This window comes from Pseudophryne corroboree, chromosome 5 (genome assembly GCF_028390025.1).
Source record: "Pseudophryne corroboree isolate aPseCor3 chromosome 5, aPseCor3.hap2, whole genome shotgun sequence".
Lineage (NCBI taxonomy): Eukaryota > Metazoa > Chordata > Amphibia > Anura > Myobatrachidae > Pseudophryne > Pseudophryne corroboree.
The window spans coordinates 413,836,748-413,860,084 of NC_086448.1; the positions used below are offsets into that span (position 1 = coordinate 413,836,748).

The 23,337-nt window shown below is 45.0% G+C and overlaps 1 protein-coding gene across 4 annotated transcripts in view; it reads right to left on the reverse strand.

Annotated features, from left to right (window-relative positions):
- Positions 1-23,337, reverse strand: part of COL15A1 (collagen type XV alpha 1 chain) — a 596,673-nt gene that overhangs the window by 405,944 nt on the left and 167,392 nt on the right. For 2 of the 4 annotated variants that reach the window (XM_063922776.1, XM_063922775.1), the window contains exon 1: positions 11,891-12,425. The exons of the other annotated variants lie outside the window; for them this stretch is intronic. In XM_063922776.1, coding sequence (XP_063778846.1) covers positions 11,891-12,230 — 340 coding nt within the window. In that variant the 5' untranslated portion in view covers positions 12,231-12,425. Of the gene's footprint in view, positions 1-11,890; positions 12,426-23,337 lie in introns of those variants that run through there. 4 annotated transcript variants of the gene reach the window in all.

Sequence of the window (23,337 nt, forward strand, 5' to 3'; positions counted from 1 at the left end):
ACTTCTGTTCCCGCAGTGGATATCACCTTGCATCAGTTTGCCAATATCTGGAAGAGCGTACGATCAGCTCTGCTCAAGGCATCGTTCAGGTACAAGAAGTTTGCGGATAAGAAGCGTCGAGCAGTTCCTGCTCTCAAGGTGGGTGATCGGGTATGGTTATCCACGAAGAATTTGAGGTTAAGAGTTCCCAGTATGAAGTTTGCACCTCGCTATATCGGTCCTTTCAAGATTGAACAAGTCATCAATCCTGTTGCTTACAGACTCCAGTTGCCTCCCTTCTTAAAAATACCCAGGACATTCCATGTTTCCCTGTTGAAACCGCTGATCTTGAATCGGTTTCATTCCTCACTTCCTCCAACTCCGAAAGTCCAAACTCAACGAGGCGTTGAGTATGAAGTGGCCAAGATCCTGGACTCACGTCACCGTTACGGTCAACTACAATATCTTATTGACTGGAAGGGTTATGGTCCTGAGGAACGTTCATGGACCAATGCTTCTGATGTCCATGCTCCTGCCTTGGTCCGGAGATTCCATTCCAAGTTTCCTCAAAAGCCAAAGAAGTGTCCTGGGGCCACTCCTAAAGGGGGGGGTGCTGTCACGATCCGGGTATCTGGACGCCATTTCTTACCCATCAGATGCCTCCTAAGGCTGGCTCAGCGCTCCAGGACCGGATCCCATCTGTTATCCTGATGTGTACATTCCTGTATCCTCTCCTGTCACTCTGGGACGCTGTCACAGTAAACGCCATATTACACCTGGCATGGCGTCTCCCGCGGCCTCCGCCGCCGTCCCTGAACTTCTGCATGCAGAGTGTCTGAGTGGCGATTACGTCAGCCGCGGCCTCCGCTGTGTCCGCGTGGTTGGATGTGCATCTGTCAGCCTGGCGCCTCCTGTCTCCGGTGGCCGGCGCCGCCATTACTGTTTTCATTACCACATGGATTACAAACCAAACTTCCCTCCAAGTGTCTGCATGGGCGCAGCCATCTTGGATTCTGTCAGCTGATCATTTCCACCAATCTGTTCTCAGTATTGATAATCTGCATAATTGCCTAGCCAATCCCTTCCTTGCTGCAGGTATAAATACACTGTGCCTGAGCAAGGAAGGCGTCAGTGCTTTGGTTGTCAAACCTAGTTCCTGTTTGTCTCTCTCCTGTGATTGTCTTCCAGGTTCCAGCTCCTGTCTCAAGACTTCCACCATAGAGACCCGCACCAGCATTCCACCTGCGGTGTAGCCTGACTCTCCAATCCATTGTGGATTCATCTGTTTCCAGCTACAACATTACCTGCTTCCAGCTCAGCTTCCAGCAGAGTACAGCTTCCCTTAAAGGGTCGGTGTCCTTTCTACACTTTACCACTCTCCACCGGTATTATTATTTCTCCGCTCTCAAGTTCTACATTTCAGTTCATATTTCATTGCTCCCAAGTTCATTTATTATTTAACTGGTTCCAGCCAGTATCCACTCCGTGCTAACAACAGTCTGGTTCCAGCCAGTATCCACAGCAGCTGTTTTATCTTCAGCAACCCAGCTTTTCCTGGAACACCAGCTGGCACAATCCTGGGTTATCTCCATTGCTACAGTCGGGCCTGGTAAGGACTTTCCATCTAGAAGATCATAAGAACTATCTCACACTACCAGTGCCCTGTGGCTCCTGCCATCCTGTAGTACCCAGGAACTGTATTTATTCTTTGCTGACTTTTACGTTTTCTTTTACTGCTGCTGTGTTGCGGAGTTGTCATAATAAACATCATTGACTTTTATCCAAGTTGTCGTGGTCACGCCTTCGGGCAGTTATTATTTATGTTACTTACATGTCCAGGGGTCTGATACAACCTCCCAGGTTCCGGTACATCTCAGCCCCTACAACTGAGGCTGCCTCCCGTCAGCTCAGGCCCTCAGTTGTGACAAACAACTTCTGATACTATAGCTGAAGAGTTTCGAACCCCCACTGGCATTACTATAAGCACAAAAACTGAGCAGCAGAAGCTTAATAGAATGAGCTTCAATGGCCGAGCAGCTGCATTCAAGTCTCACATCACCAAGTGCAATGCCAAGCATTGGATGTAGTGGTTAAAGCACACTGACACTGGACTGTGGAGCAGGGGAAACCTGCATGACTGTACTATGCCAATTGTGAAGTTTGATGGAGGAGAGCTAATGGTATGGGGCTATTTTTCAGGGTTTGGGCTACGCCCCTTATCTCCAGTGAAGGGCAATCTTAATGCTTCAAAATACCAGGACATTGTGGACGATGCTATGCTTCCAACTTTGTGATAACAGTTTGGGCCAACATGACTGTGCCCCAGTGCACAAAGCAAGGACTATAAAGACATGGTTTGATGAGTTCGGTGTGGAAGAACTTGACTGGTTTGCACAGAGCCCTTACCTCAACCCCATCAAGCACCTTTGGGATTAACTGGAGTGGAGATTGCAAGCCAGGCCTACTTGTCCAACATCAGTGTCTGGCCTCATAAATGCTCTACAGAATGAATGGGCATAAATTCCCACAGAAACACTCCAAAATCTTGTGGAAAGCCTTCCAAGAACAGTGGAAGCTGTTATAGCTGCAAAAGGGGGGCCAACTCCATATTAAAGTATATGTTTTTGAATACAATATCATTACAGTCCCTGTTGGTGCAATAGACACACACACACTTGCACCCAAGTTACATTAGAGAACACTCCAGAGAGATGTTAAGATGTTAAGAGATAATATCTTGAGGAAAAGATTTCAAGACAAAATATGCATTTATGTCATTGGGGCATATAAAATCCTTTTTTAGTTGACCTGTGTCCTTTAATGAAACAAACTGCTGCTGCCATCTATCCTTGGTCAAAATAATCACGCTGTACTATAAAAAATCTGTTTAACAGTATAAAAGCTAGATTAAACTGAGTACTTTGAAATGGTTTCGGTATGAAATACTGGTGGTTAGGATGCCGGCAACCAAATGACCAACAGCGGCATTCTGACACTGAAGATCCCAACATCGGAGGAGGGAAGTATTTTAACCTTCCCCCCCCCCTCCCCTAACCCTCCAGGGGTTGCGTCTAGGGCTAACCCTCCGGGGGTGACAGCTAGTGATAACCCTCTGGGGGTTTCGGTTAGGGCTAACCACCACCCCCCCTAGTGCCTAACCCTAACAGCCCCCCTTCCAGCACAGGCCCTAAGCTGAACCCTGATACTTACCTTTGGGATGTCAGCTGTCAGTGTTCCGACGCCAGTCTCCTGAGTGGTGTCGGGATTCTGGCGTCGGTCGCATGTCGAGATGCTGAACATATCCCCTTTGAAATCTCTGCGGTGGATTGTATAAAGGTGCACTGGTTCCCCTCCTGATGAAGGTGATGGAACATTTTAAATGTGTAGCCTTGAATTTTGTGAACTGGCAGGAAGCACTAGAGGGTTCAGACTATACTGCGCATGCGCAGTTCTCCGGGAAAATGGAGTTGTGGCCACTTTCCCAGTTATTTCGCTACTGCGCATGCACAGAAAATGTGCACTAGAGGGCTCAGACTATACTGCGCATGCGCAGATCTCCCGGAAAATGGCACAGAGGTAATTTTTACTGAGTTTTAACATCGCTGCTGATGACGGCGTGGGACTCCGGAGGGGTAAGTATTCCAAAAATAGGTGCCGTGTGGGCCCCCCCGGCTCAGGGGCCCGTGTGCACTGCACACATTGCACCCATTATAAATACAGTATGCCAGTGTTTGTATTCATCATACTTCCATTTCTGTTGTTATTCCTTCTCTTTGTCCATATTTTATGAATCTCAGTATAAAGTGTCAATTAAACATTCAGGATTACAGGATCCACAGTTAGTTTTGCACAGAACAGCGGAATACTTGTGCATTGTAGAAGTTCTCCTTTGTGTACAGCTGTGCTTTCTTTGTCATAGTATTTATAATAGATTAATTAAAACACTGTTAATTGGAGTGTCACTGAAAAAGATTTCTGGGCAGTTTGTATTCTGATACTTGACATAGGGCCTGATACCAATTTGTATGGATTTGCAGAGCCGCAAAGAAGCAGCTGTGCAATTCCATAAAACTGCAAATGCAGAAGGAGGCACCTGTAGAAGATAGACCTCCTGCATGCATATTCAGATCTGAGTTCTGCGTCTGAGGAGGCAGCATCAGATCACCATCGCAACTATCGGTCGTGACTCATGATGAAAACAGATGACGGTAGTCTTTGCAAGCCGAAGCTTATGGGCCCTACACACTGCGCGATCCGCCGCCGAGCTGCCCAACGGGGTGCAAGCAGACCAGTATGGACAATCTCGTCCATATTTGCCTGCACTGCTATGGAGCCGGGTGACGGGGGGAGTGAAGAAACTTCACTCCCCCCGTCACTGCCCCTCTGCCGGGGGGGAAGGGGGGGCGTGACGGGGGAAGTGAAGTTTCTTCACTCCCCCCCGTCACCCGGCTCCATAGCATTGCAGGCAAATATGGACGAGGTTGTCCATATTGGTCTGTATGCACAAGCGACGAGGCACCAGCGATGAACGAGTGCGGGGCCGCGCATCATTCATCGCTGGTGCCTCCACACTGAAAGATATGAACAGTATCTCATTCATTAATGAACGAGATCATTCATATCTTTCACTCATATCGCCCAGTGTGTAGGGCCTATTACTCAGACTGCCCATAAGACAGTCAGGTCCAGGAAGTTTTCATCCGACAACACAGACCCTGGGCCCGGAAGAACGGGGGCACTGAAGAACGGTTCTGGTTACTGCTCCCGCATCACCCCCTGCAGCATGTCAATCATGGTGCAACTAAAGGGGGAGTGCGAGCAATATCAAAAGATACATTCTGCACAAATGCGCAGAACAGGTCTTGTGTATGTGCAGACCACTTACCATCAGATTTGCATGGATGGTGTAATGGTTAGCATTACTGCCTCACAGCACTGATGTCATGGGTTCGAGTCCCACCATGGGGGGTTATTACTAATATTCGTGTTTTGTCCGTTTTGAAGGGTGTTTGAACTCGAATGGTATCAGGTGCATTTTACTGCAACTTTTTGAATCCTGATACGGTCATTCACTAAGCTGCCGAGTTTTGCACAATCGTTTTTTCCGATGTCGATGTGATTCGTAATATCAGGCAGTGTTTTTCGGGAGTGATGAGTAAAACACTGCCTGAAAAAACACAAGGAAACCCGGCCGGATTTGTGAGATCCGTGCAGGGCTTCATTGTGTACCTTAAAAAGTTCATTAAAGTCTTTAAAATCTTGAAAAAAATTGCGTGGGGTCCCCCCTCCTAAGCAAAACCAGCCTCGGGCTCTTTGAGCCGATCCTGGTTGAAAAAATATGGGGGGGGAAATTACAGGGGTTCCCCCATATTTAATCAACCAGCACCGAGCTCTGCACCTGGTCCTGGTTCCAAAAATACTGTTTTTATTGGGGTATTTTTTTAGTAGTAGTACTACAGGTGCCAGCGGGCCCAGTTTTCCACCGCATGCTGGTACTTGTGGTTCTCCAAGTACCAGCTTGCGGGGGAGGCTTGCTGGGACTTGTAGTACTGCTACTAAAAACAATATTCAACAAGGCTATCAGCCCCCCATCCGCCGCCCTTGGATGGGGGGACAGCCTTGGGCTTCACCCCTGGCCCTTGGGTGGCTGGAGGGGGGGGACCCCTTGATTGAAGGGGTCCCCACTCCTCCAGGGTACCCCGGCCAGGGGTGACTAGTTGGGGTTTTAATGGTACGGCCGCAGGGACCGATATCAAAGTGTCCCCCGGCTGTGGCATTATCTCCCCAGCTAGTGGAGCCCGGTGCTGGTTTCAGAAATACGGGGGACCCCTACGCTGTTTGTCCCCCGTATTTTTGGAACCAGGACCAGGCGCAGAGCCTGGTGCTGGTTGATTAAATATGGGGAACCCCTGTCGTTTTTCCCCCCATATTTTTTCAACCAGGATCGGCTCAAAGAGCCCGAGGCTGGTTTTGCTTAGGAGGGGGGACCCCACGCAATTTTTTTCAAGATTTTAAAGACTTTAATGAACTTTTTAAGGTACACAATGAAGCCCTGCACGGATCTCACAGATCCGGCCGGGTTTCCTTGTGTTTTTTCAGGCAGTGTTTTACTCATTACTCCTCGAAAAACACTGCCTGATATTACGAATCACATCGACATCGGAAAAAACGATTGTGCAAAACTCGGCAGCTTAGTGAATGACCGTATCAGGATTCAAAAAGTTGCAGTAAAATGCACCCGATACCATTCGAGTTCAAACACCCTTCAAAACGGACAAAACACGAATATTAGTAAAAAACCCCAGGTCTATTTTTTTGCTGCTTTTTTCAACGATTCGAAAAAAAACAGGCCCGCACTTGAGCACTCAGAAACTAACACCCAAATACGAATGAATAGTGAATGGCCGTATTCTATGAAATAACAGCCGCGTTTGACCGATGGTCTATTCATTCGTATTTCGGAAGGCTGTCATTCAAACCATTACGAATAGACCAGACACTGCCGAGATTGGTGCTTAGTAAATTCCCGGATTGGGACTTAGAAAAAAAAACACAAATCGCCCAAACTCGGATTTTTAGTAAATACTGGCCATGGTCCTAACTGTGTGGAGTTTGTATATTCTCCCCGTACTTGCGTGGATTTCCTCCGGGTGCTCCGGTTTCCGCCCACAATCCTCAAATATACTGGTAGGTTAATTGGATTCCAACAAAAATTAACCCTAGCGTGAATGTGTGTGCGTGTACAAGTGGTAGGGAATATAGATTGTAAGCTCCACTGGGCAGGGACATCATTGGTCCAGTGGCCAAATATTCTCTGTCAAAGTGCTGTGGAATATGTGTGTACTATATAAATAACTGGTAATAAATAATATATAAACCATTGGGTTTGCGTACAAATCCCAAAAAATGCACATAATGTCATATAATAAAACATCATTTTCATTGAACTGTTAATGAACAATCTGAAAGATATGGCTTTCTCTAAAACTGAAATAAACAATGCTCTTCTAACAGCCCATGTATTTATGAGGAAAATGACTTTTATATTTACGCTACAGAGCGCGAAAGAGTAAGCCTTGACATTTGTAAAAATGCTACTAGGCCTTTCTATTGCTGTCAATTGATGATGTTATTATGTCTTACTGCTACCAGCATGATTCACTCTGCATTGTCAGGCTTCCTATGAACACTTACAGACAAAACAATAATAAAAGTAATTAAAGTCTATTAGTGAGATGTCTGAACTCTTGTATATACTGTATATTTACTTTACCCCCAACCCTTTTTGTTCTCCTTTCTATCCCATGCTTTCTCCAACTAACTAACTAACTCTCTATGTCTTCCCAAAATGTCTCTCTTTACAACTCTGGGTGTTAGCCAATTAGCCACGGTAATTAACCGTGGCTTAATGACTCAACAATTGTTGTGAAAATAAAAATAGTTTACATATGTTTCCTGTCATACAGTACTCCAAACATTTATCAATGTAAGGTCAAGACAAAAAAACACATTGCCCCCTTTATATATCACAATAGCTACAATAGCTCAAAGTTAGTTAAAGGACATGCAAAACAAATGGGCATGACAGAGAAATGTGCAATAGGTAACTTAATTAGTATTTCAATCTCAAATTTAGCCTCATGCTGGTATTTCAAGTTTTTTTCCCAGCTCAAAAATGTGGTTAGTAATACTTAGCGCATTAATGAAAAGCACTATTTCCCTTCACAATGTTTCTTTCTGCTATAAGAATGCTGCAGTACAGAAGCTGACATTCTCTCTGGTCAATAACAGACTTGGGTTCACAAACATGAAATAGTATTTTTGGCTCCAGGCAAGATGATTACTGTAAACGGTGTTAATAAGTTAACACTAAGTACAGCTCAATGTGAAAATGCAGACTTCTACAAGTCTAAAGAAAATCCTGTGACGTCACTACTAGGGACATCCTTCAGTACTGGTAAGTGCAGGCAGCTGCAGGTGACATTTGCCTCCAATCTGTATTATAAGTCAGCACCCAATGACAGCTATTTAATACCTTGATATGCCATGAAGTGCCTCTAAACAGTCCTGAAGGTCTTCTGTGGCAATGTATTTTCAGTCATTTTTCCTCATGGAGAATTGTATTTACTCAGTAGATTGTGTAACTTGAATCTAATAGGGGTTAGTATGTCAGCTGTTCCACAGCCATAATTAGGGTAGTACTTAGGGTGCTCCACACACAGCACAGCTGCCCTGTGGGCAGAGCCCATCTACACATGATCCATTCCATCCTACATGTTGCAAAGGGTACTACTGTGTGGAGTATTGTGTATCAGGGTGGCGTAACATGTATAAGGAGTACTACTGTGTGGTGTAACATCTATAAGAGGCACTAATATGTCCCTCAATGTGAATGAGGGACCCTGCTGTATGGCATAATATGTTTAATGCGTAATACTGTGTAGTGTAATCTGCTTTGGCTACTTCTAAATATAGGCTACACCAATGCAGGAACTTTAGATCCCTGAGACAGGCTCCCATGGCCATCAACAAGTACTGAAGCATTTTTAATAAAACACACACAAGCAATAGGAAAAAAAAAACTAGAACTTTTTTATGTTGATGGTGGCTGTTGCAGCAGAACAGCCTAACGGGGGAGCCAACACATGGGGGTGCATTTGGGCCGCTGCCGGGGAACAGGACTGATCAAGTTTGGTAGGCCAGCCATCAGCCGCACTGCCAGTGCTTAACTTTGGGCCCAGGCAGTGCTGAGAATTTTTGGGCAGCTCAGATTTAGCCCGGACCATGACCTATAATGACACAGGAGCTTGCCATCATAGGTCATGCAGCCGCACATTGTGGCGCCCATACAATACTCTGCAGTGACTTTGGGGTCTATTCATGAAGCAATGAAAAGAGTGTAGAAGTGAGCCTGTGGAGAGGTTGCCCATGGCAATCAATTAGCTGGTCCGTACAATTGTATAGTACGAAAATTATAAATGTTACTTCAATGCTGATTGTTTGCCATGGGCAACTTCTCTACTGGCTCACTTCTCCACACTTTTCACTGCTTCATGAATAGACCCCTTAGTCACTGAGGGTGATATTTACTAAGCAGTGATAAGAGCGGAGAAGTGAGCCATGACAACCAATCAGCACTGAAGTAACATCCATAATTTGCATGCTATAAAATTATACAGAGCTGCTGATTGGTTGATGGGGCAACTTCTCCACTGGCTCACTTCTCCACTCTTATCACTGCTTAGTAAATGTCTGCAACACTTCCTTGTGCTGATGCATCCACAACTGAGGGAGGGATTGTGAGCTCCTCTCTCTCTTTTCCTGTGGGGGCAAACCAATGTGTTTGTTTATCTTTCCATTGGAGCCAATGTGTGTTTATTTATTCCTGTGGGGACACATTCAGCATGCCGGTGGCTGGGATGCCGACAGTCATAATCACAGTGCCACAATCCTAACAAGCAGCCAGAATACCAGCACTGAAACTCAGACATGACTTGAAGTGCCGATGCCGGAATCCTGACCTCCGGCATACTGATCACAAGTATGCAAGGGAATCTTAAGGTTAGGCGTGGAATGGGGGCATGGAATGGGGGCGTGGAATGGGGGGGGGGGGTAAAGCCGCTGTCGGTCTTATGACAGACATGGCAGAGGCTCATGGGAAATATAGTTCAACAAGTGCCGCAGGTGCCCTATGCTGAGCTCACTGTGTACGCAGCATCTAGCAGATGCAGCAGCACCCTGTAAGCATAAAAAAAAACATTATGCCCAAGTCTACTATCGATGACAGGGAACTACATATTTGGGTAACCGTCATTGATGGTAAAACTAGTTACCATCTGTCATTGGCCATGGATGGTTTCTAATCACTGATGTTCGATGCCAACACCAAGATCACCATCCTGGCAGCGGAATTTCGTCAGGGGGCCATGGGTAAGGTAAGTATACTTACCTTCCACTGTTGGGATTTCTATCACCAGGATGCTGCGGACGATATTTTGACTTCCAGCATCCCAAATGCCGGCAAATCAATCCCAACCCAGGAAGTATTATCGCGGTGGATTACTATGAGGGAAGTTTTATAGTCGCCAGCAGATCTACAACCTTGACCCTCTGCATTTCTATGTGAGCATTATATCTGCTATCTGGTACACAGCCACCCATGGCTCCTTGGTTATTTTTTACTGTATTGTCATGTAAGTGAAAAGAATGCGTGAAACTTTTAGCGATTCATGCACTATTGGAAGCATTTTTACTTGCATGTTGGATTCATGAATATTTGAAAGTAGCAACATGAGAAAAGATTACAATATTAAAGCAATCTTACTGAAGCACATAAGTACAATATTAAAAGGGGAATACCACCCCATTCTTGCTTCCCTACTATCTCGTAATGTTGTAGAGGGCGCACAGTTTCCACCTGATGCACAGGGTGTTGAATGTAATAAGTTGATACACTATGATATAGTTTTTGTTTTTTTACATGCTTTGCTGGACTTTACTTAAGGACTATAGGAACACTAAATTGAAATCTATGTGTTTGAAAGACTTTTTTTGGAATGCTATACATCAGTTTTTTCAGTCTTGAATTAGGACCCATGCAATCATTAAAAAAAAAAAAAAAAGCAATATGAAAAGCAGCTATACCCTTTAAGTCATACTTACCTACTTTTAAAAACTCCTCTCTAGGAAAAGCCCTGAGAGGAGAAGCATCTGGGTACTTCGGGGGCTGGGCTGGGCTGTGGCATTATTAACCCCCGCACCTGTGATGGAAAGCAAATTTTCATAATTTAGTCCCGCCCACTCTACTAGGACCCGCAATTCCAGCAATTGTCTTACCATTCTGCCCGCTTCACTAGGAAGCAGGTGACGTATGGGAGGAGCACCCACTCTTCTGGGGGTGAGGGGGACTACCCGCAAAATTGTGAGTCTCCCACAACTTCCGGGAAATTAGGTAAGTATGCTATAAGTTGCAGATAACATTTCTGTTTTCCTTCTTTACCAGGTACAAGGCTATTCCACCATTTTTCTAAAATCTAAAACGCATTTACACACCCTTCAGTTTGAAATACCAGGTCCCATCGGGGATTTCGTAGACCTTCAAACCCGGAAGCGACTTGGATACACCATTGACGGTAAAGGTATTCAAAATCGCCCATAGACCATTGATGATTTTGAATCATCGATGGTCGATGGCCATCCCTATAATGGGGTCAAAAAAAATAAAGTGGTCACCACAATGTAAGGCGAAATTTGCAGCTGTCACATGGTGGTTTGGTTTTGCCTTTCTAAGATTAACACAAACAGAATGTATGAAATCTGGAACTTGATGGAGCTGTATGCAAATATGCCAGCAATGCAAATGTAATTGCTTTAGACACAGCTGAGGTCCTCATGTCCCCTGCATAGATCGAGTGTAAAAAGCTTCTCAGACAAATCTTTGTTTTTTTTCCGCCCAGAATATATATTTACAAATTAATTGTGTGCATTTTTTTCGCCAAAGTAAATAACTCCAATTATTACCACAACATAAGTAAAATACCTTACATTTTTGTACCATAAACCCCATGTGATATTTCTGTATTTAATTTGCTATAACTGAGATCCAGTTGATTGGAATAGCCATAACAACATGCTGCTTCACACAATTCCCGCAACTATATTTAATAAGCATATTTTCAGGTTTTACAATGGGTTTGCACTCAATATCATTCAAGGCAAAACCTCTGAAAATTGGAGGCTTTAGAAATCCAGCACTTAGTAAATATAGCTCCATGACTTTTTTCTCTTTTACTTTTACATATATTTATTTACACTCTGCATCTATAATTCTCAACAAAGGCTAAAATCAGAATGCAACCGTTTAACAAGGCAAAAGGCCATCTGCCATAAAATACTCCTATTATTGCATTACCTGTTTTTCTGTGGGACTGTGTTCTTTTCTTCATCTGGCTCAGAGTCCCTGACATTTTTGTGTTAGGAAGTGAAACTTGTGCATCTGCCTGCTGGGGTGTAGCTGTAACACTGCCTGAAGTAACAGAGTGTGCCTCCAGGATAGTCGCAACTGTAAAGGTAGTCTCTTCGTTTGTCCTGCTAAACAAAACTGTACTAGCCAGGCTCTCAATAGATGAATTTGGCAAATTTCCTGGTGGGGATATAGTGGTTGTTGTGTCTCCCCACCACCACCACCATTGAGCCTCCACATTTTGCCATTGGATAAAAGAAAAATAACATAGCAAAATCCAATTAACCATATTCTCAAAATAACTTAAAAAGACCAGTAGTATTTGTCACTAAATTGAACTCCCAGTGAAGCCTTTACTCCTTTCTTCTCTGTCTACATCTGAATGCAGGTTACCTCCAGTAAAGAAGTGTCAAAGTTTTGCAAAAGATCAGAATCTGTAGAGAATCAAACTTTCTCTGTATCCTTCCTGTTCTTTTGTGTCATGTAGATGTAAGCTAGCTAGCCAACAACCTGCTTTCTCATGTAAATTAAGGGAATGCTGCCCAGTACCAAGAGGAGGTTCCGTTGTACACCAATCAACACACACTTAAGAAATAAATGTACACCACTTGCTCCAACAAATAACTTTTTATCATAAAGCTAAGCTTTGTTCTGAGGTCTGAAGCGTATTAGGACTTGTAAATAGTTTCAGTACAGCTTGAAATAAGATTATTATGTCTAATGAAGTAGGCAGAGTCTTTGCCCTAGTCTTGTTTAAACACGCAGTACCCTGCACCAAGACACAAATCTTTAACTGTAGCTACTTGCAGCCACATACACAATGTATTTTATAGTACTCTTTCTCATTACAGCCTCATGCAGCGATGACGTGTCAGACATTAATTTGATGTTAATTGTATGTAATAATATTGGTTATCTGAATAGTTGTGCTAATAACCTTAGACACTCAGTTATGTGTTATTTTGCAGATAAACTTATACCCCTTTATACTACCGCTAAAAAGCTGGGTTATTGCCATAATAACCCTGGTCGGCTCAACGTAAAAGAGTTTACCCGGGTCCAGTGACGAGGGAATCCAAATCGGCCAGCTTGCAGGGTTGGTTTTGGGAAGGTGCAGTTTAAACAGATAAGCTGGGTCGATGCGACCCAGCACCCATTCACTGCATAGAAAGAGGCGGCGCTTGGAGATCATCTGATCTCCAAACAGCACCACCACACGCGTCGGTGGTGACGTCATCAACCCTGCGTTTTGCCTGGTCAGGTCGCCTGTAGGAAAGGGGTCTCGCCGAGATGCACCCAGGAAGGAGCCATATACAAATCCCGGGTGTGACTATTCAGGTATAAAAGCAGTACAATAGTACTAGAATATGTAGGCTTACCATACTATCGCTTTAACCAGGGACACGCACAGGTTCTGTGGCTGATTAAGCACTTCACTGACAAAGTTTGCACATGCTGTCTATCTGACCGGTCTCATCGTGTGTGACCAGATCAGATAAGACACTTGCTGTTTTGGTCGCATCTGATGCAACCATGCCAGGCAAGTGGTTAAAAGCAGGTGAAATACAGGCTTGAAGTCAACCTGCCACAGAACCTGTGTGCAGAAGCAATAAAAAGAAAAACAGTTTAAGAAAGCATGCTGAGCCTCCATTTTATAATTTAAAATAAGCTTTTCTATATTGCCCATGCACACAAAAAATGTGCAAAAAATGCATGAGACTAAATCAAATATACTGTACATACTGTGGCGCTTAATAGTATTATACTGTGTACACTTAGGGGCATATGTATTAATAATCACAGAACTGATGTGATTATTTTATTAACAGTCTGTATCATGGTGGATATTCTAATTTTTTAAGAAAATATCCCCGCTATGTACATAGGGAAACCTGCAAGGACAGTGGGAGCAAAATCCGCTGTCCTTGTGAGTTCCTTCCCCGACATTTTAGAGGAGTTATTCACATTAGTGAGAAACTCCTCCCGGGGACTCTGATACTGCATATGCGTACAGAGGGGGTTATTCAGAGATGCAAGCAGATTGTTGTATCCGCAGCAAGATCTGGGTCCATCTACTCAACTGCTGTAGGCTGCCCAGCACAGGGCAAGTCCACCCAGCATGTGTGTGGTGCCGCTTTGCGATGCGTCTGCATTATAATTGCAGACGTATCAATTTGAGGTTGACCCCAGCCAGCGCAGGCGGTCTGGCACCATTTTTTTTCTTGGAGCGGTTGCATGTGACGTCACGCAGCCACCCCGAAAAACGGTCCGGACACTCCTGCGTTGTCCGGACCGTGCCCACAAAACGCTGCAATGACGCTGCGATGACGCTCCCAACGGTAGACACTGCTGTCAATCACAGTTGCAGCATGCGGCCGCATGTTTAAGGGTTGAGCACAGCGAGCCACTGCGTACAGACATGCAGCTGCATCCAGGTCTGAACAGACCCCAGAGTCAGTTATTGGAATCATATTTGCATAGGGGCGGGGCCAAATTAAATTTTCATATAGATGCATCACTAGGCCCCACCCCCTCCTTAGGGACCCTGGGATTCCCTCTATTTATCTGCCCATTCTGCCCACTTCACTAGGGGCTGCCCTAAAATTTGGGGGCCCCAGAATTCCCTCTATTTATCTCCCCATTCTGCCCACTTCACTAAGAAGTGGGCAGGATGTGGGAGGTGTGCCCACTCTTCCGGGGCTGCGAGGAACTGCCCTAAAAAACAGGTGTCTCACGCAGGATCTGGATGAGTATGCATGTATGGATCATGCTAGTGTCTGCAGCAGCCTCTCTCCCCAGCTCAGAACATGGCACACGCTGCTGTGTGTGGGCTGGGTAGAGAGTGTCAACTGCAGAAGCCGTCAGTCCTTCCGCTCCCTGCGTGAGGTCCTTTCTCACACTCCCTCCCAGTATCGCATACCTCCCTTGCAGGGCAGTTACCTTTATTTGGAACTGTTCCACTGTCCCTACCGCGGGCCGCAGTGTCCCGGTGTGTGTGTGTGTGTGTGTGTGTGTGGGTGGTGGTGGTGGTGGGGGGGGGTTTGGGAGTATCCAGTAACTAGCTGCAGCAGCGGCGAATAGCTGCTGTGCACATGTGCACAGCATCTATTTACAGGAGACAGAGGTACTGTACTGGGGGCATGCCAGCAGCTCACAGATCACTGATCATGCCCCCACAGTGACGGAAAACAGGGGTGTGGCTCGTGATAGCGGTAATCCCTTGAAGCCACACCCTTTCAAATAGACCACACCCCTTTTGGGAGTGCACGGCTGAGTTGCAAGAGGAAGTCCTGCATCAGAGGGGACATATGTTGGGAGGTATGGTACTGGGGCACAGTAGAGCTGTCGGCACTCCTGCCCACTCCCCAGTAATGCTATGTACGCCATTGTTGGTAGCACTTTTTTGTCTGGAAGCATGCTGCAGTTTTTTTGTTATTTTATTTTCAATGTTAAAATGCCAGTTATCTTCATCATCACCTTGACAATACATTTTGAAAACATCTTCATGCAGTAGACACGTTTACTGTAATATGCTATGCCGCATCTCTATACACAGGTATTTGCTTTTGTCACTGGTGTCTTTTTACATAATATGGGTCCAATTCTATATGAGGTCCAATGTTTTATAGTGTACAATACAAATTATCAACTAAAATGTTGCAATATCATTAGCTTCAGAGTAAATTGCTACATGAAGACTAAAATCTACAGAAACACTACTAATGAAGCTGTATTACTTAAGTTTTGTTTTTTTGAGGGCCCACAAAGGTTAACAACTTTCCATTTCCTTGGAAACCAATGTAATCAGCTCTGGCGATCTGTGTAAGCATTATAGTATGTTAATCTTGGGATCCTGCACTTTGATACGTTTTCAATAAACGGAAATGTGAATTTGATACTGAAATATAAATTATTGCAAATAAAAACTGCTGAATATTGAATAATGCACTACAATCTAGATTTCCCAAATTATTACGTTAAAAAGTGCTTCAGAAATCACTTGAAGTTCAAATTTATGAACACAATAAATCTTTGTGGTTTTGTGAGGATATTAAAAAAGAAAAAGAACCTTCATATCACATTAAAAACTAAAATTTAGGGCAAAGTGGCCTGACATCTAACATTGAAGTACAGCGATGTGTCCACTTACATCTATCCTTCCTGCAGGTTAAACATTCCTTCTAGTCATGCCATACCATGGAATGACTTGGTAGTGCCGAGCGTCTTTTCATGCAACTTTTTCCAATAAGATGCAAAACGATGGGAATATGATGGACAAACAACTTTTGCTGATTAAAATGATACGTGTCAGCGACTGCAGCTGTAGCTGTATACGAAATGCTACGTTACAGTGTTTTTCTTGACTGACTCATTATACGCCGCAGCTGCAGGATACTAGTCTGTCCTGCCGCCACACTCCCAGTAACATAAAAAGCATTGCTGATGTATGGATTCGATCCAGCCACCATCCGTTTTCCTCCCCAGTCCTTCCTGTTCCTCCTCATTCCTCCATTTTATTTTTTCAATACCAGCCTGACTCTTCCTATTTGAGATAACCCTTGCCACTGGAGCCAGAGATCTGGGCCCAGGTAAACAAATTATAATACATGTAATATATTTATCACCCACTGTCTGTCACACTCTCCCTGTCACCCACTGCCTCTCCCTGTCATCCACTGCCTCTCCCTTTCACCCTCCCCTGTCATCCACTAGCTCTCCCTGTCACACTTTCTCTATTACCTACTGCTTCTCCATCTCCCTCTCTCTGTCTCCCTCTCCCTCTCCTCTTTCGCCTTCAGCCTCTTCCTGTCACCCTCTATATGTTACCTACTGCTTGACTATCACCCTCTCCCTCTTACCATCACTCACTGCCTCTACCTATCACCCACTACCGTACCGCATATAATGAACTTGGGGTGGGGCGGAGGAGTGGGCCCCAAAGCGTATATTTGCACCTGGGCTCACCACTCACAAGTTCCATCACTGCCTTTATTATTTCAAAATATATAAGGGTCCATGTAAGAGGAGAGACAAGGGGGCCAAATAAAAAAGACAGAGAAAATCCTTGTACATATCACTTCTCAATATGAACTCTGCCTTCAGCCTCCAAGTGATAACAGCAGGCTAGAATATCACAGCATCCATAGACATCTATGGTGGCAGTAAGTAACCTAGCTATTATTAATCACTTGCCTGGCATGGTCGCATCAGATTCAATCACACCAGCAAGTGCTTTATCTGACCTGGTTGCACAGGATGCGACCAGTCAGATAGAGTGTTAGCAGCAGCAGGCCTCCGCTGCTGCTCTCAGAGGGATCGGAAGGTCCCTCTGCCTTCCTGCACCCTCCCCTCAGGGTTGCCGTACTGCTGATCATTGCTGATTGGTCAGCACAGCAGGACCCCCACCCAGCGGCTGCAGACAATAGCAGCTGCTGGGGAAGTGTAAATCAACCCCTCCAAGCCACCCCCAGACCCCCCCTGCATACATGGTAGCTGTCTTGGGCGTAAAAAGTAACGTCACAATGTTACCAACCTTCCTGATTGATGTTCAGATGTTTAAGAAAATGTAAAAATATATATTTTTATTTTTTAACAAAATCATTTCGGATAAGGTTAAATTCATGTTCTTCACCTGATTCACTCATAAAAAAATCCGACAAGTTCGGAGCGGTTTTTTTTTTGGGGGAAATTATCAGTTAAGTGGTTAAGAAGAGATGTAATTTACCACCAGCTGTCTTCTCCACTTCCAGATTCCTCACCTCTAGCTGCCATTATCTGCATCTCGAGGACCAGTGAGAAGCAGGAAGTGAGCTCTCTGTCACTTTCTCTGGTTGTCAATAAAGCTTTGAAAAAAATTCTTACTGTGCACGGGAGATAGTAGAGTTCACATTGCAGTCAGGAGGTAGAATGTGTCTACAATGTCACCAGGGGGTGACAACGTTCACTCCCCTCAGCAGGCATATTTTTAGTACACATCATGTTAGCCACCTTTTACTTTGCAACGATAAAAGGCTAAACAGGAGTATCTTTTTCTCCACAGTAAGTAGACTACAGGTATTAGTACATGGACCATATAGTTATGGTCACAAATCGAACCTCTATCTCACCACTATTACATTTTAACAGATTTCTCTAAGGCAGCAAGAAACCCATGTACAAACCTCTGTCTCCGAAAATTTAGGGCTACCATATGCTGGTTGATACTATCAGGCAAACCAATAAAGTAATGTCATGATTTGGCATATGCAGTGACGCTGAGGAGGGGATGTACTAATTACCCGGGCTTGTTGGAGGGGCCTGGCGAGGGTCTGTGTATTGCCACTCCCCCCTTCTAACTTGCTGCAACTAAGATGCTTAGTCAGGATTGGTTGTTACCGCTCAGCTGTCTGGACATCATGGAATGGGATCAGTCAGTTGCACATGGAATTGAGAGTAACTCCCGCTACAACTGAAAGAAGAGCCAGTGACCTGCTGGACCCAGTAAGAAAGAGCCGCAGTCCAGTGGTTTGTTACTATGGTATTTGGTTCCATCAAAACTTCACACTATGTTAACTAAAATTGAAAATCCCTGCTGGGCACTATTTATAATATTTGATAGTATTGTTCAAATATATAAAAATAAAATTTTTGAGATTACAGGCATTCTTATTAAAATGTCAAGTTTGTTAAACCACTCCATCCAGTGGCAGAACTACTGGTGACAATAGAAGTTGTTGCCTCCCGGTGCGTGGACTGAACGGGGTGCCCCAACCTCCTCCATTGTCCTGCCTGTTTCCACAATGTGAATCCCAAAGCTCACCCTCTGAAGTTCGGAGAGTATCTGCAGCAGAAACTAGGGACGGGTGCACGTAGTGAGGTGCATTTGCCTACATCCTCAATCGGACCCCCCCCCCCACACCCAGAGTCGGCCCTAGGCATAGGCAAACTAGGCATTTGGAATGCCATGAGGCACAAGCAGATTCTGCTGATTAAAATGATATGCGGCATGCCTACAGTATATTCTGTTTGTGACTGTGGCTGTATCTGCATATGAAATGCTACATTACAGTGTATTCCTGGAAATAACTGTTAACGTAGCATTTCGTATGCAGATACAGCCACAGTGGCACACAGAATATAGGTCCTCATTCCGAGTTGATCACTCGCTAGCTACTTTTAGCAGCCATGCAAACGCATGGTCACCGCCCACGGGGGAGTGTATTTTCGCTTTTCAGGAGTGCGAACACCTGTTCAGCAGAGCGGTTGCAAACACATTTTGTGCAAAACAAGACCAGCACTGTAGCTACTTATTCTGTGCGATGATTGCTTCGACGAATGACATGGTAATGACGTCAGATACCCGCCCAGCAAATGCCCGGCCATGCCTGCGTTTTTCCAAACACTCCCAGAAAACGGTCAGTTGACACCCAGAAACTCCCACTTCTTGTCAATCTCCTTGCGTCCGCCAGTGCGACTGAAAGCGTCGCTAGAACCTGTGCAAAACTGCAATGCTTTTTGTACCCGTACACCATGCGTGCGCATTGCGGTACATATGCATGCCCAGATTTTTTTAAATGATCGCTACGCAGCGAACAACAGCAGCTAGCAATCAATTCGGAATGAGGACCATAGGCATGCTACATATCATTTTAATCAGTAGAAGCTGCTTGTACGTTCTAGTCACATAGCAATGAAAATTAGATGCATTTTCTTTAAAAAAAAAAGCGCCTAGCGTTAGCAGAGCTGGACGGGAACTGCATGGCATATTGAGGCAAGATGTATGAGTACATATCTGTATCCAAGCAAAGGAAGAGGTCACAGTGTTAGCGGCCATGTCAGTGCTGTGTGTGGGTAGGTTTGTTGTGCAATAGTGTTTGGCATATGTGTAAGAGGCATTATGTGTGTCATGTGTATAAATGCATTAATAATGTGCGACATGTGTAAGGGGCATTATGTGCGTCATTATGTGTATAAGTACAATAATAAAGGTTGGCATAATGTGTAAGGCGTATTATGTTTATAAGAACATTAATAATGTGTGTCATATGTGTAAGGGGCATTACTGTGTGGTATTATGTGTAGAAAGGCATTACTAATGTGTGGCATTATGTGTATAAGGTGCTCTACTGTGTGGCGTAATGTATAGAAAAGGCACTACTGTGTGGTCTAATGTGAATAAAGAGCAATATGGTGCGGCGGAATTTGAATTGGGGGCACTATTGTGTGGCCATGCCCCTTCTCAAAAGAACACACCCCTTTTTGGGCTGTGCGCTGAATGTCCGCACTGTTCCTATTTAAAATATAGGAGGTAGGAGCACCAAAATGAGGACTGCTATGACTGAGGGGTGATGGGAAAGGGGTACAGGGTCAGAGGATGAACTAGCAGTGGTTCTAGGGGGCACCAGCCAAAATCTTGCCTAGGGCATCATATTGATTAGGGCTGGCTCTGCCCCAACCCTTCTTACATACAACAGGCAATGAGTGGGGGAGAAGGGGGCAGAGTGTCTAGGTACTAATAGTATATGAGGGGATGCCTGGGTACTGGTAGTATATAAGGAGGGTGCCTGGGTATTGGTAGTGTATGAGGGGGTGACTGGGTATTGGTAGCGTATGAAGGGGAGGGTGTCTGTGTGCTGCAGGGGTTTTGATAGTGAATGTGAGGGGGGTATGGGTACTGCTAGGATGCTGGTAGTAAATAAAGTGGGGTGTCTGGGTTCTACAGAGGTATTATGGGTGTGGGTGCTACTCTGGTGTTGGTAGTGTATGAAGAGGGATTGTCTGAATGCTGCAGGTAGTGCATGAGGATGTGTGCTGCAGGGGTGTAGCAGTGTATGAGGATGGGTGCTGCAGGGGTGTGCAGTGTATGAGGATGGGTACTGCTCGAGTGTTTGCAGTGTATGAGGATGGGTGCTGCAGGGGTGTTTGCAGTGTATGAGGATGGGTGCTGCAGGGGTGTTTGCAGTGTATGAGGATGGGAGCTGCAGGGGTGTTTGCAGTGTATGAGGATGGGTGCTGCTGGAGTGTTTGCAGTGTATGAGGATGGGTGCTGCAGGGGTGTTTGCAGTGTATTGAGAAGGGTGCTGCAGGGGTGTTTGCAGTGTATGAGGATGGGTGCTGCAGGGGTGTTTGCAGTGTATGAGGATGGGTGCTGCTGGAGTGTTTGCAGTGTATGAGGATGGGTGCTGCAGGGGTGTTTGCAGTGTATTGAGATGGGTGCTGCAGGGGTGTTTGCAGTGTATGAGGATGGGTGCTGCAGGGGTGTTTGCAGTGTATGAGGATGGGTGCTGCTGGAGTGTTTGCAGTGTATGAGGATGGGTGCTGCAGGGGTGTTTGCAGTGTATTGAGAAGGGTGCTGCAGGGGTAATTGCAGTGTATGAGGATGGGTGCTGCAGGGGTGTTTGCAGTGTATGAGGATGGGTGCTGCTGGAGTGTTTGCAGTGTATGAGGATGGGTGCTGCAGGGGTGTTTGCAGTGTATTGAGATGGGTGCTGCAGGGGTGTTTGCAGTGTATGAGGATGTGTGCTGCAGGGGTGTTTGCAGTGTATGAGGATGGGTGCTGCTGGAGTGCTTGCAGTGTATGAGGATGGGTGCTGCAGGAGTGCTTGCAGTGTATTGAGATGGGTGCTGCAGGAGTGCTTGCAGTGTATTGAGATGGGTGCTGCAGGGGTGTTTGCAGTGTATGAGGATGGGTACTGCAGGGGTGTTTGCAGTGTATGAGGATGGGTGCTGCAGGTGTGTTTGCAGTGTATGAGGATGGGTGCTGCAGGGCCCGGTGTTGGATGAGGGGAGTGTTGGTGGTGAATGTGTGTGTGTGTGTGTGGGGGGGAGTTGGCGTGTCTGTGGTGAATAATTGAGAAGGAGAGTCATTGGTGAACTTCATTCAGGGCTAGATTTACTGTGGCATGTTTTGCCCCTGATATTTAAAATGTAAATTATATTAAAAGCTAAACCAGGTGAGTTTAACCATTAATATAATTGTTGTTTTAAATTTCAGGGTTATAATGTGCTGCTTAGTAAATCTAAATATGAATATTTTTCTAGGTGGGTTTATTCCTATCAGTGACTTTCAAAAGCTGCTGCTTAGTACGTTTATCCCTTATTGCCTTTCCTCTCATGCTTCAACAGTTACCCCTTTGATGATTTCACGCCATCGATGTTAATCACTGTCAAAGTCGAAAAATATTGCAGTACACACATCAAGTACAAACTACACACAGATGGCCTCCGTGCGCGTACTTATTCTGCCGTGTGTGCACATATCCGCAATTTGCGTATGGTCGCTCCCGCCGTCCTGCGCATTAGCACGTGGTATGGGTATTTCCGGTAGAGTTTCTGAACGCATGGAAAGCTATCAAAACACATTACATATTTAATCCAAATAGTGCACAATGTACACATAGTCTCCCTGCACCACATCAGTAAGTTACAGCAGTTTAAATGGTAACAGAACAAAGGGATTCACCTTTACAGGATAGGAGGGGACAGAACAAGGTTATAAGGTGGTGTTTGGTATCCAGCTGTAGGGTATTTTAAGGCTAACATTCCGGTGTTGGTCTGCAGCAGATCGCATGTTCCTGCGGATAGTTATGTGCAGGAGCAGAATATAGATATAAACTGTATTTACTGTACATTATGTATGCGGCGGGAATCAAGAGGAGACCACCCACAAGAGCAGTTGGAAGAGACATCGCCCACCTATTCAAACCGACCTATGACCTCTCCTGTACTGTAAATGACCATCCCTGTGTCCAATGGACAAAGAGATTACAGTATCCATTGTGTTAGGTTTTGGAAGAATTGTATAAAGAGAGCCTGCTGCAGGCCTGGTCAGACACAAGACTCACAAAGTTATCTATCTAGATGACGGAGGACCAGACTGGGTAGCGCAGCGAAATCCAAACAAGTATGTAACATTGACTGTAGCCATTATTCTGTTGTATTGTATTGTATTGTATTGTATTGTATATATTGTAACCCCCTTTCAGTAATAATATGCTGTGGTGTCGGAACCCAGCAGTTTAATTACAATCTGGTGTCGTGTCTTCCTTTCCCTGCTAAGGTTTAAAGTGTATTATTATCGCATTGCATAGCTGTTAAGGGTTTGCGGTGTATCTCTGGGTGTGTACGCGCTGTGTGTACTTTGTACCGTCAGCGCGGCGTTTGTGCGCAAAGTCCGTACACAGTACGGGACTCTTTACGCTAACAGCGTAAAGAGTACGTAGAGTGTGTATTAAGTATAGCGGCCGCAGCGGCTCCATGGTAAAGTGTATTTAAAGTGTGTTTAAGGTATAGCTTTTCATTCCTGTATATAAATCAGCATTATCAATTGGGGGCTCCGTCAGGGTTTCCACATACTCACAGCCTAACAGGTCACAGCAGACTTAATCTATCAGCAAAAGGGTGGACAGAAAGTATCC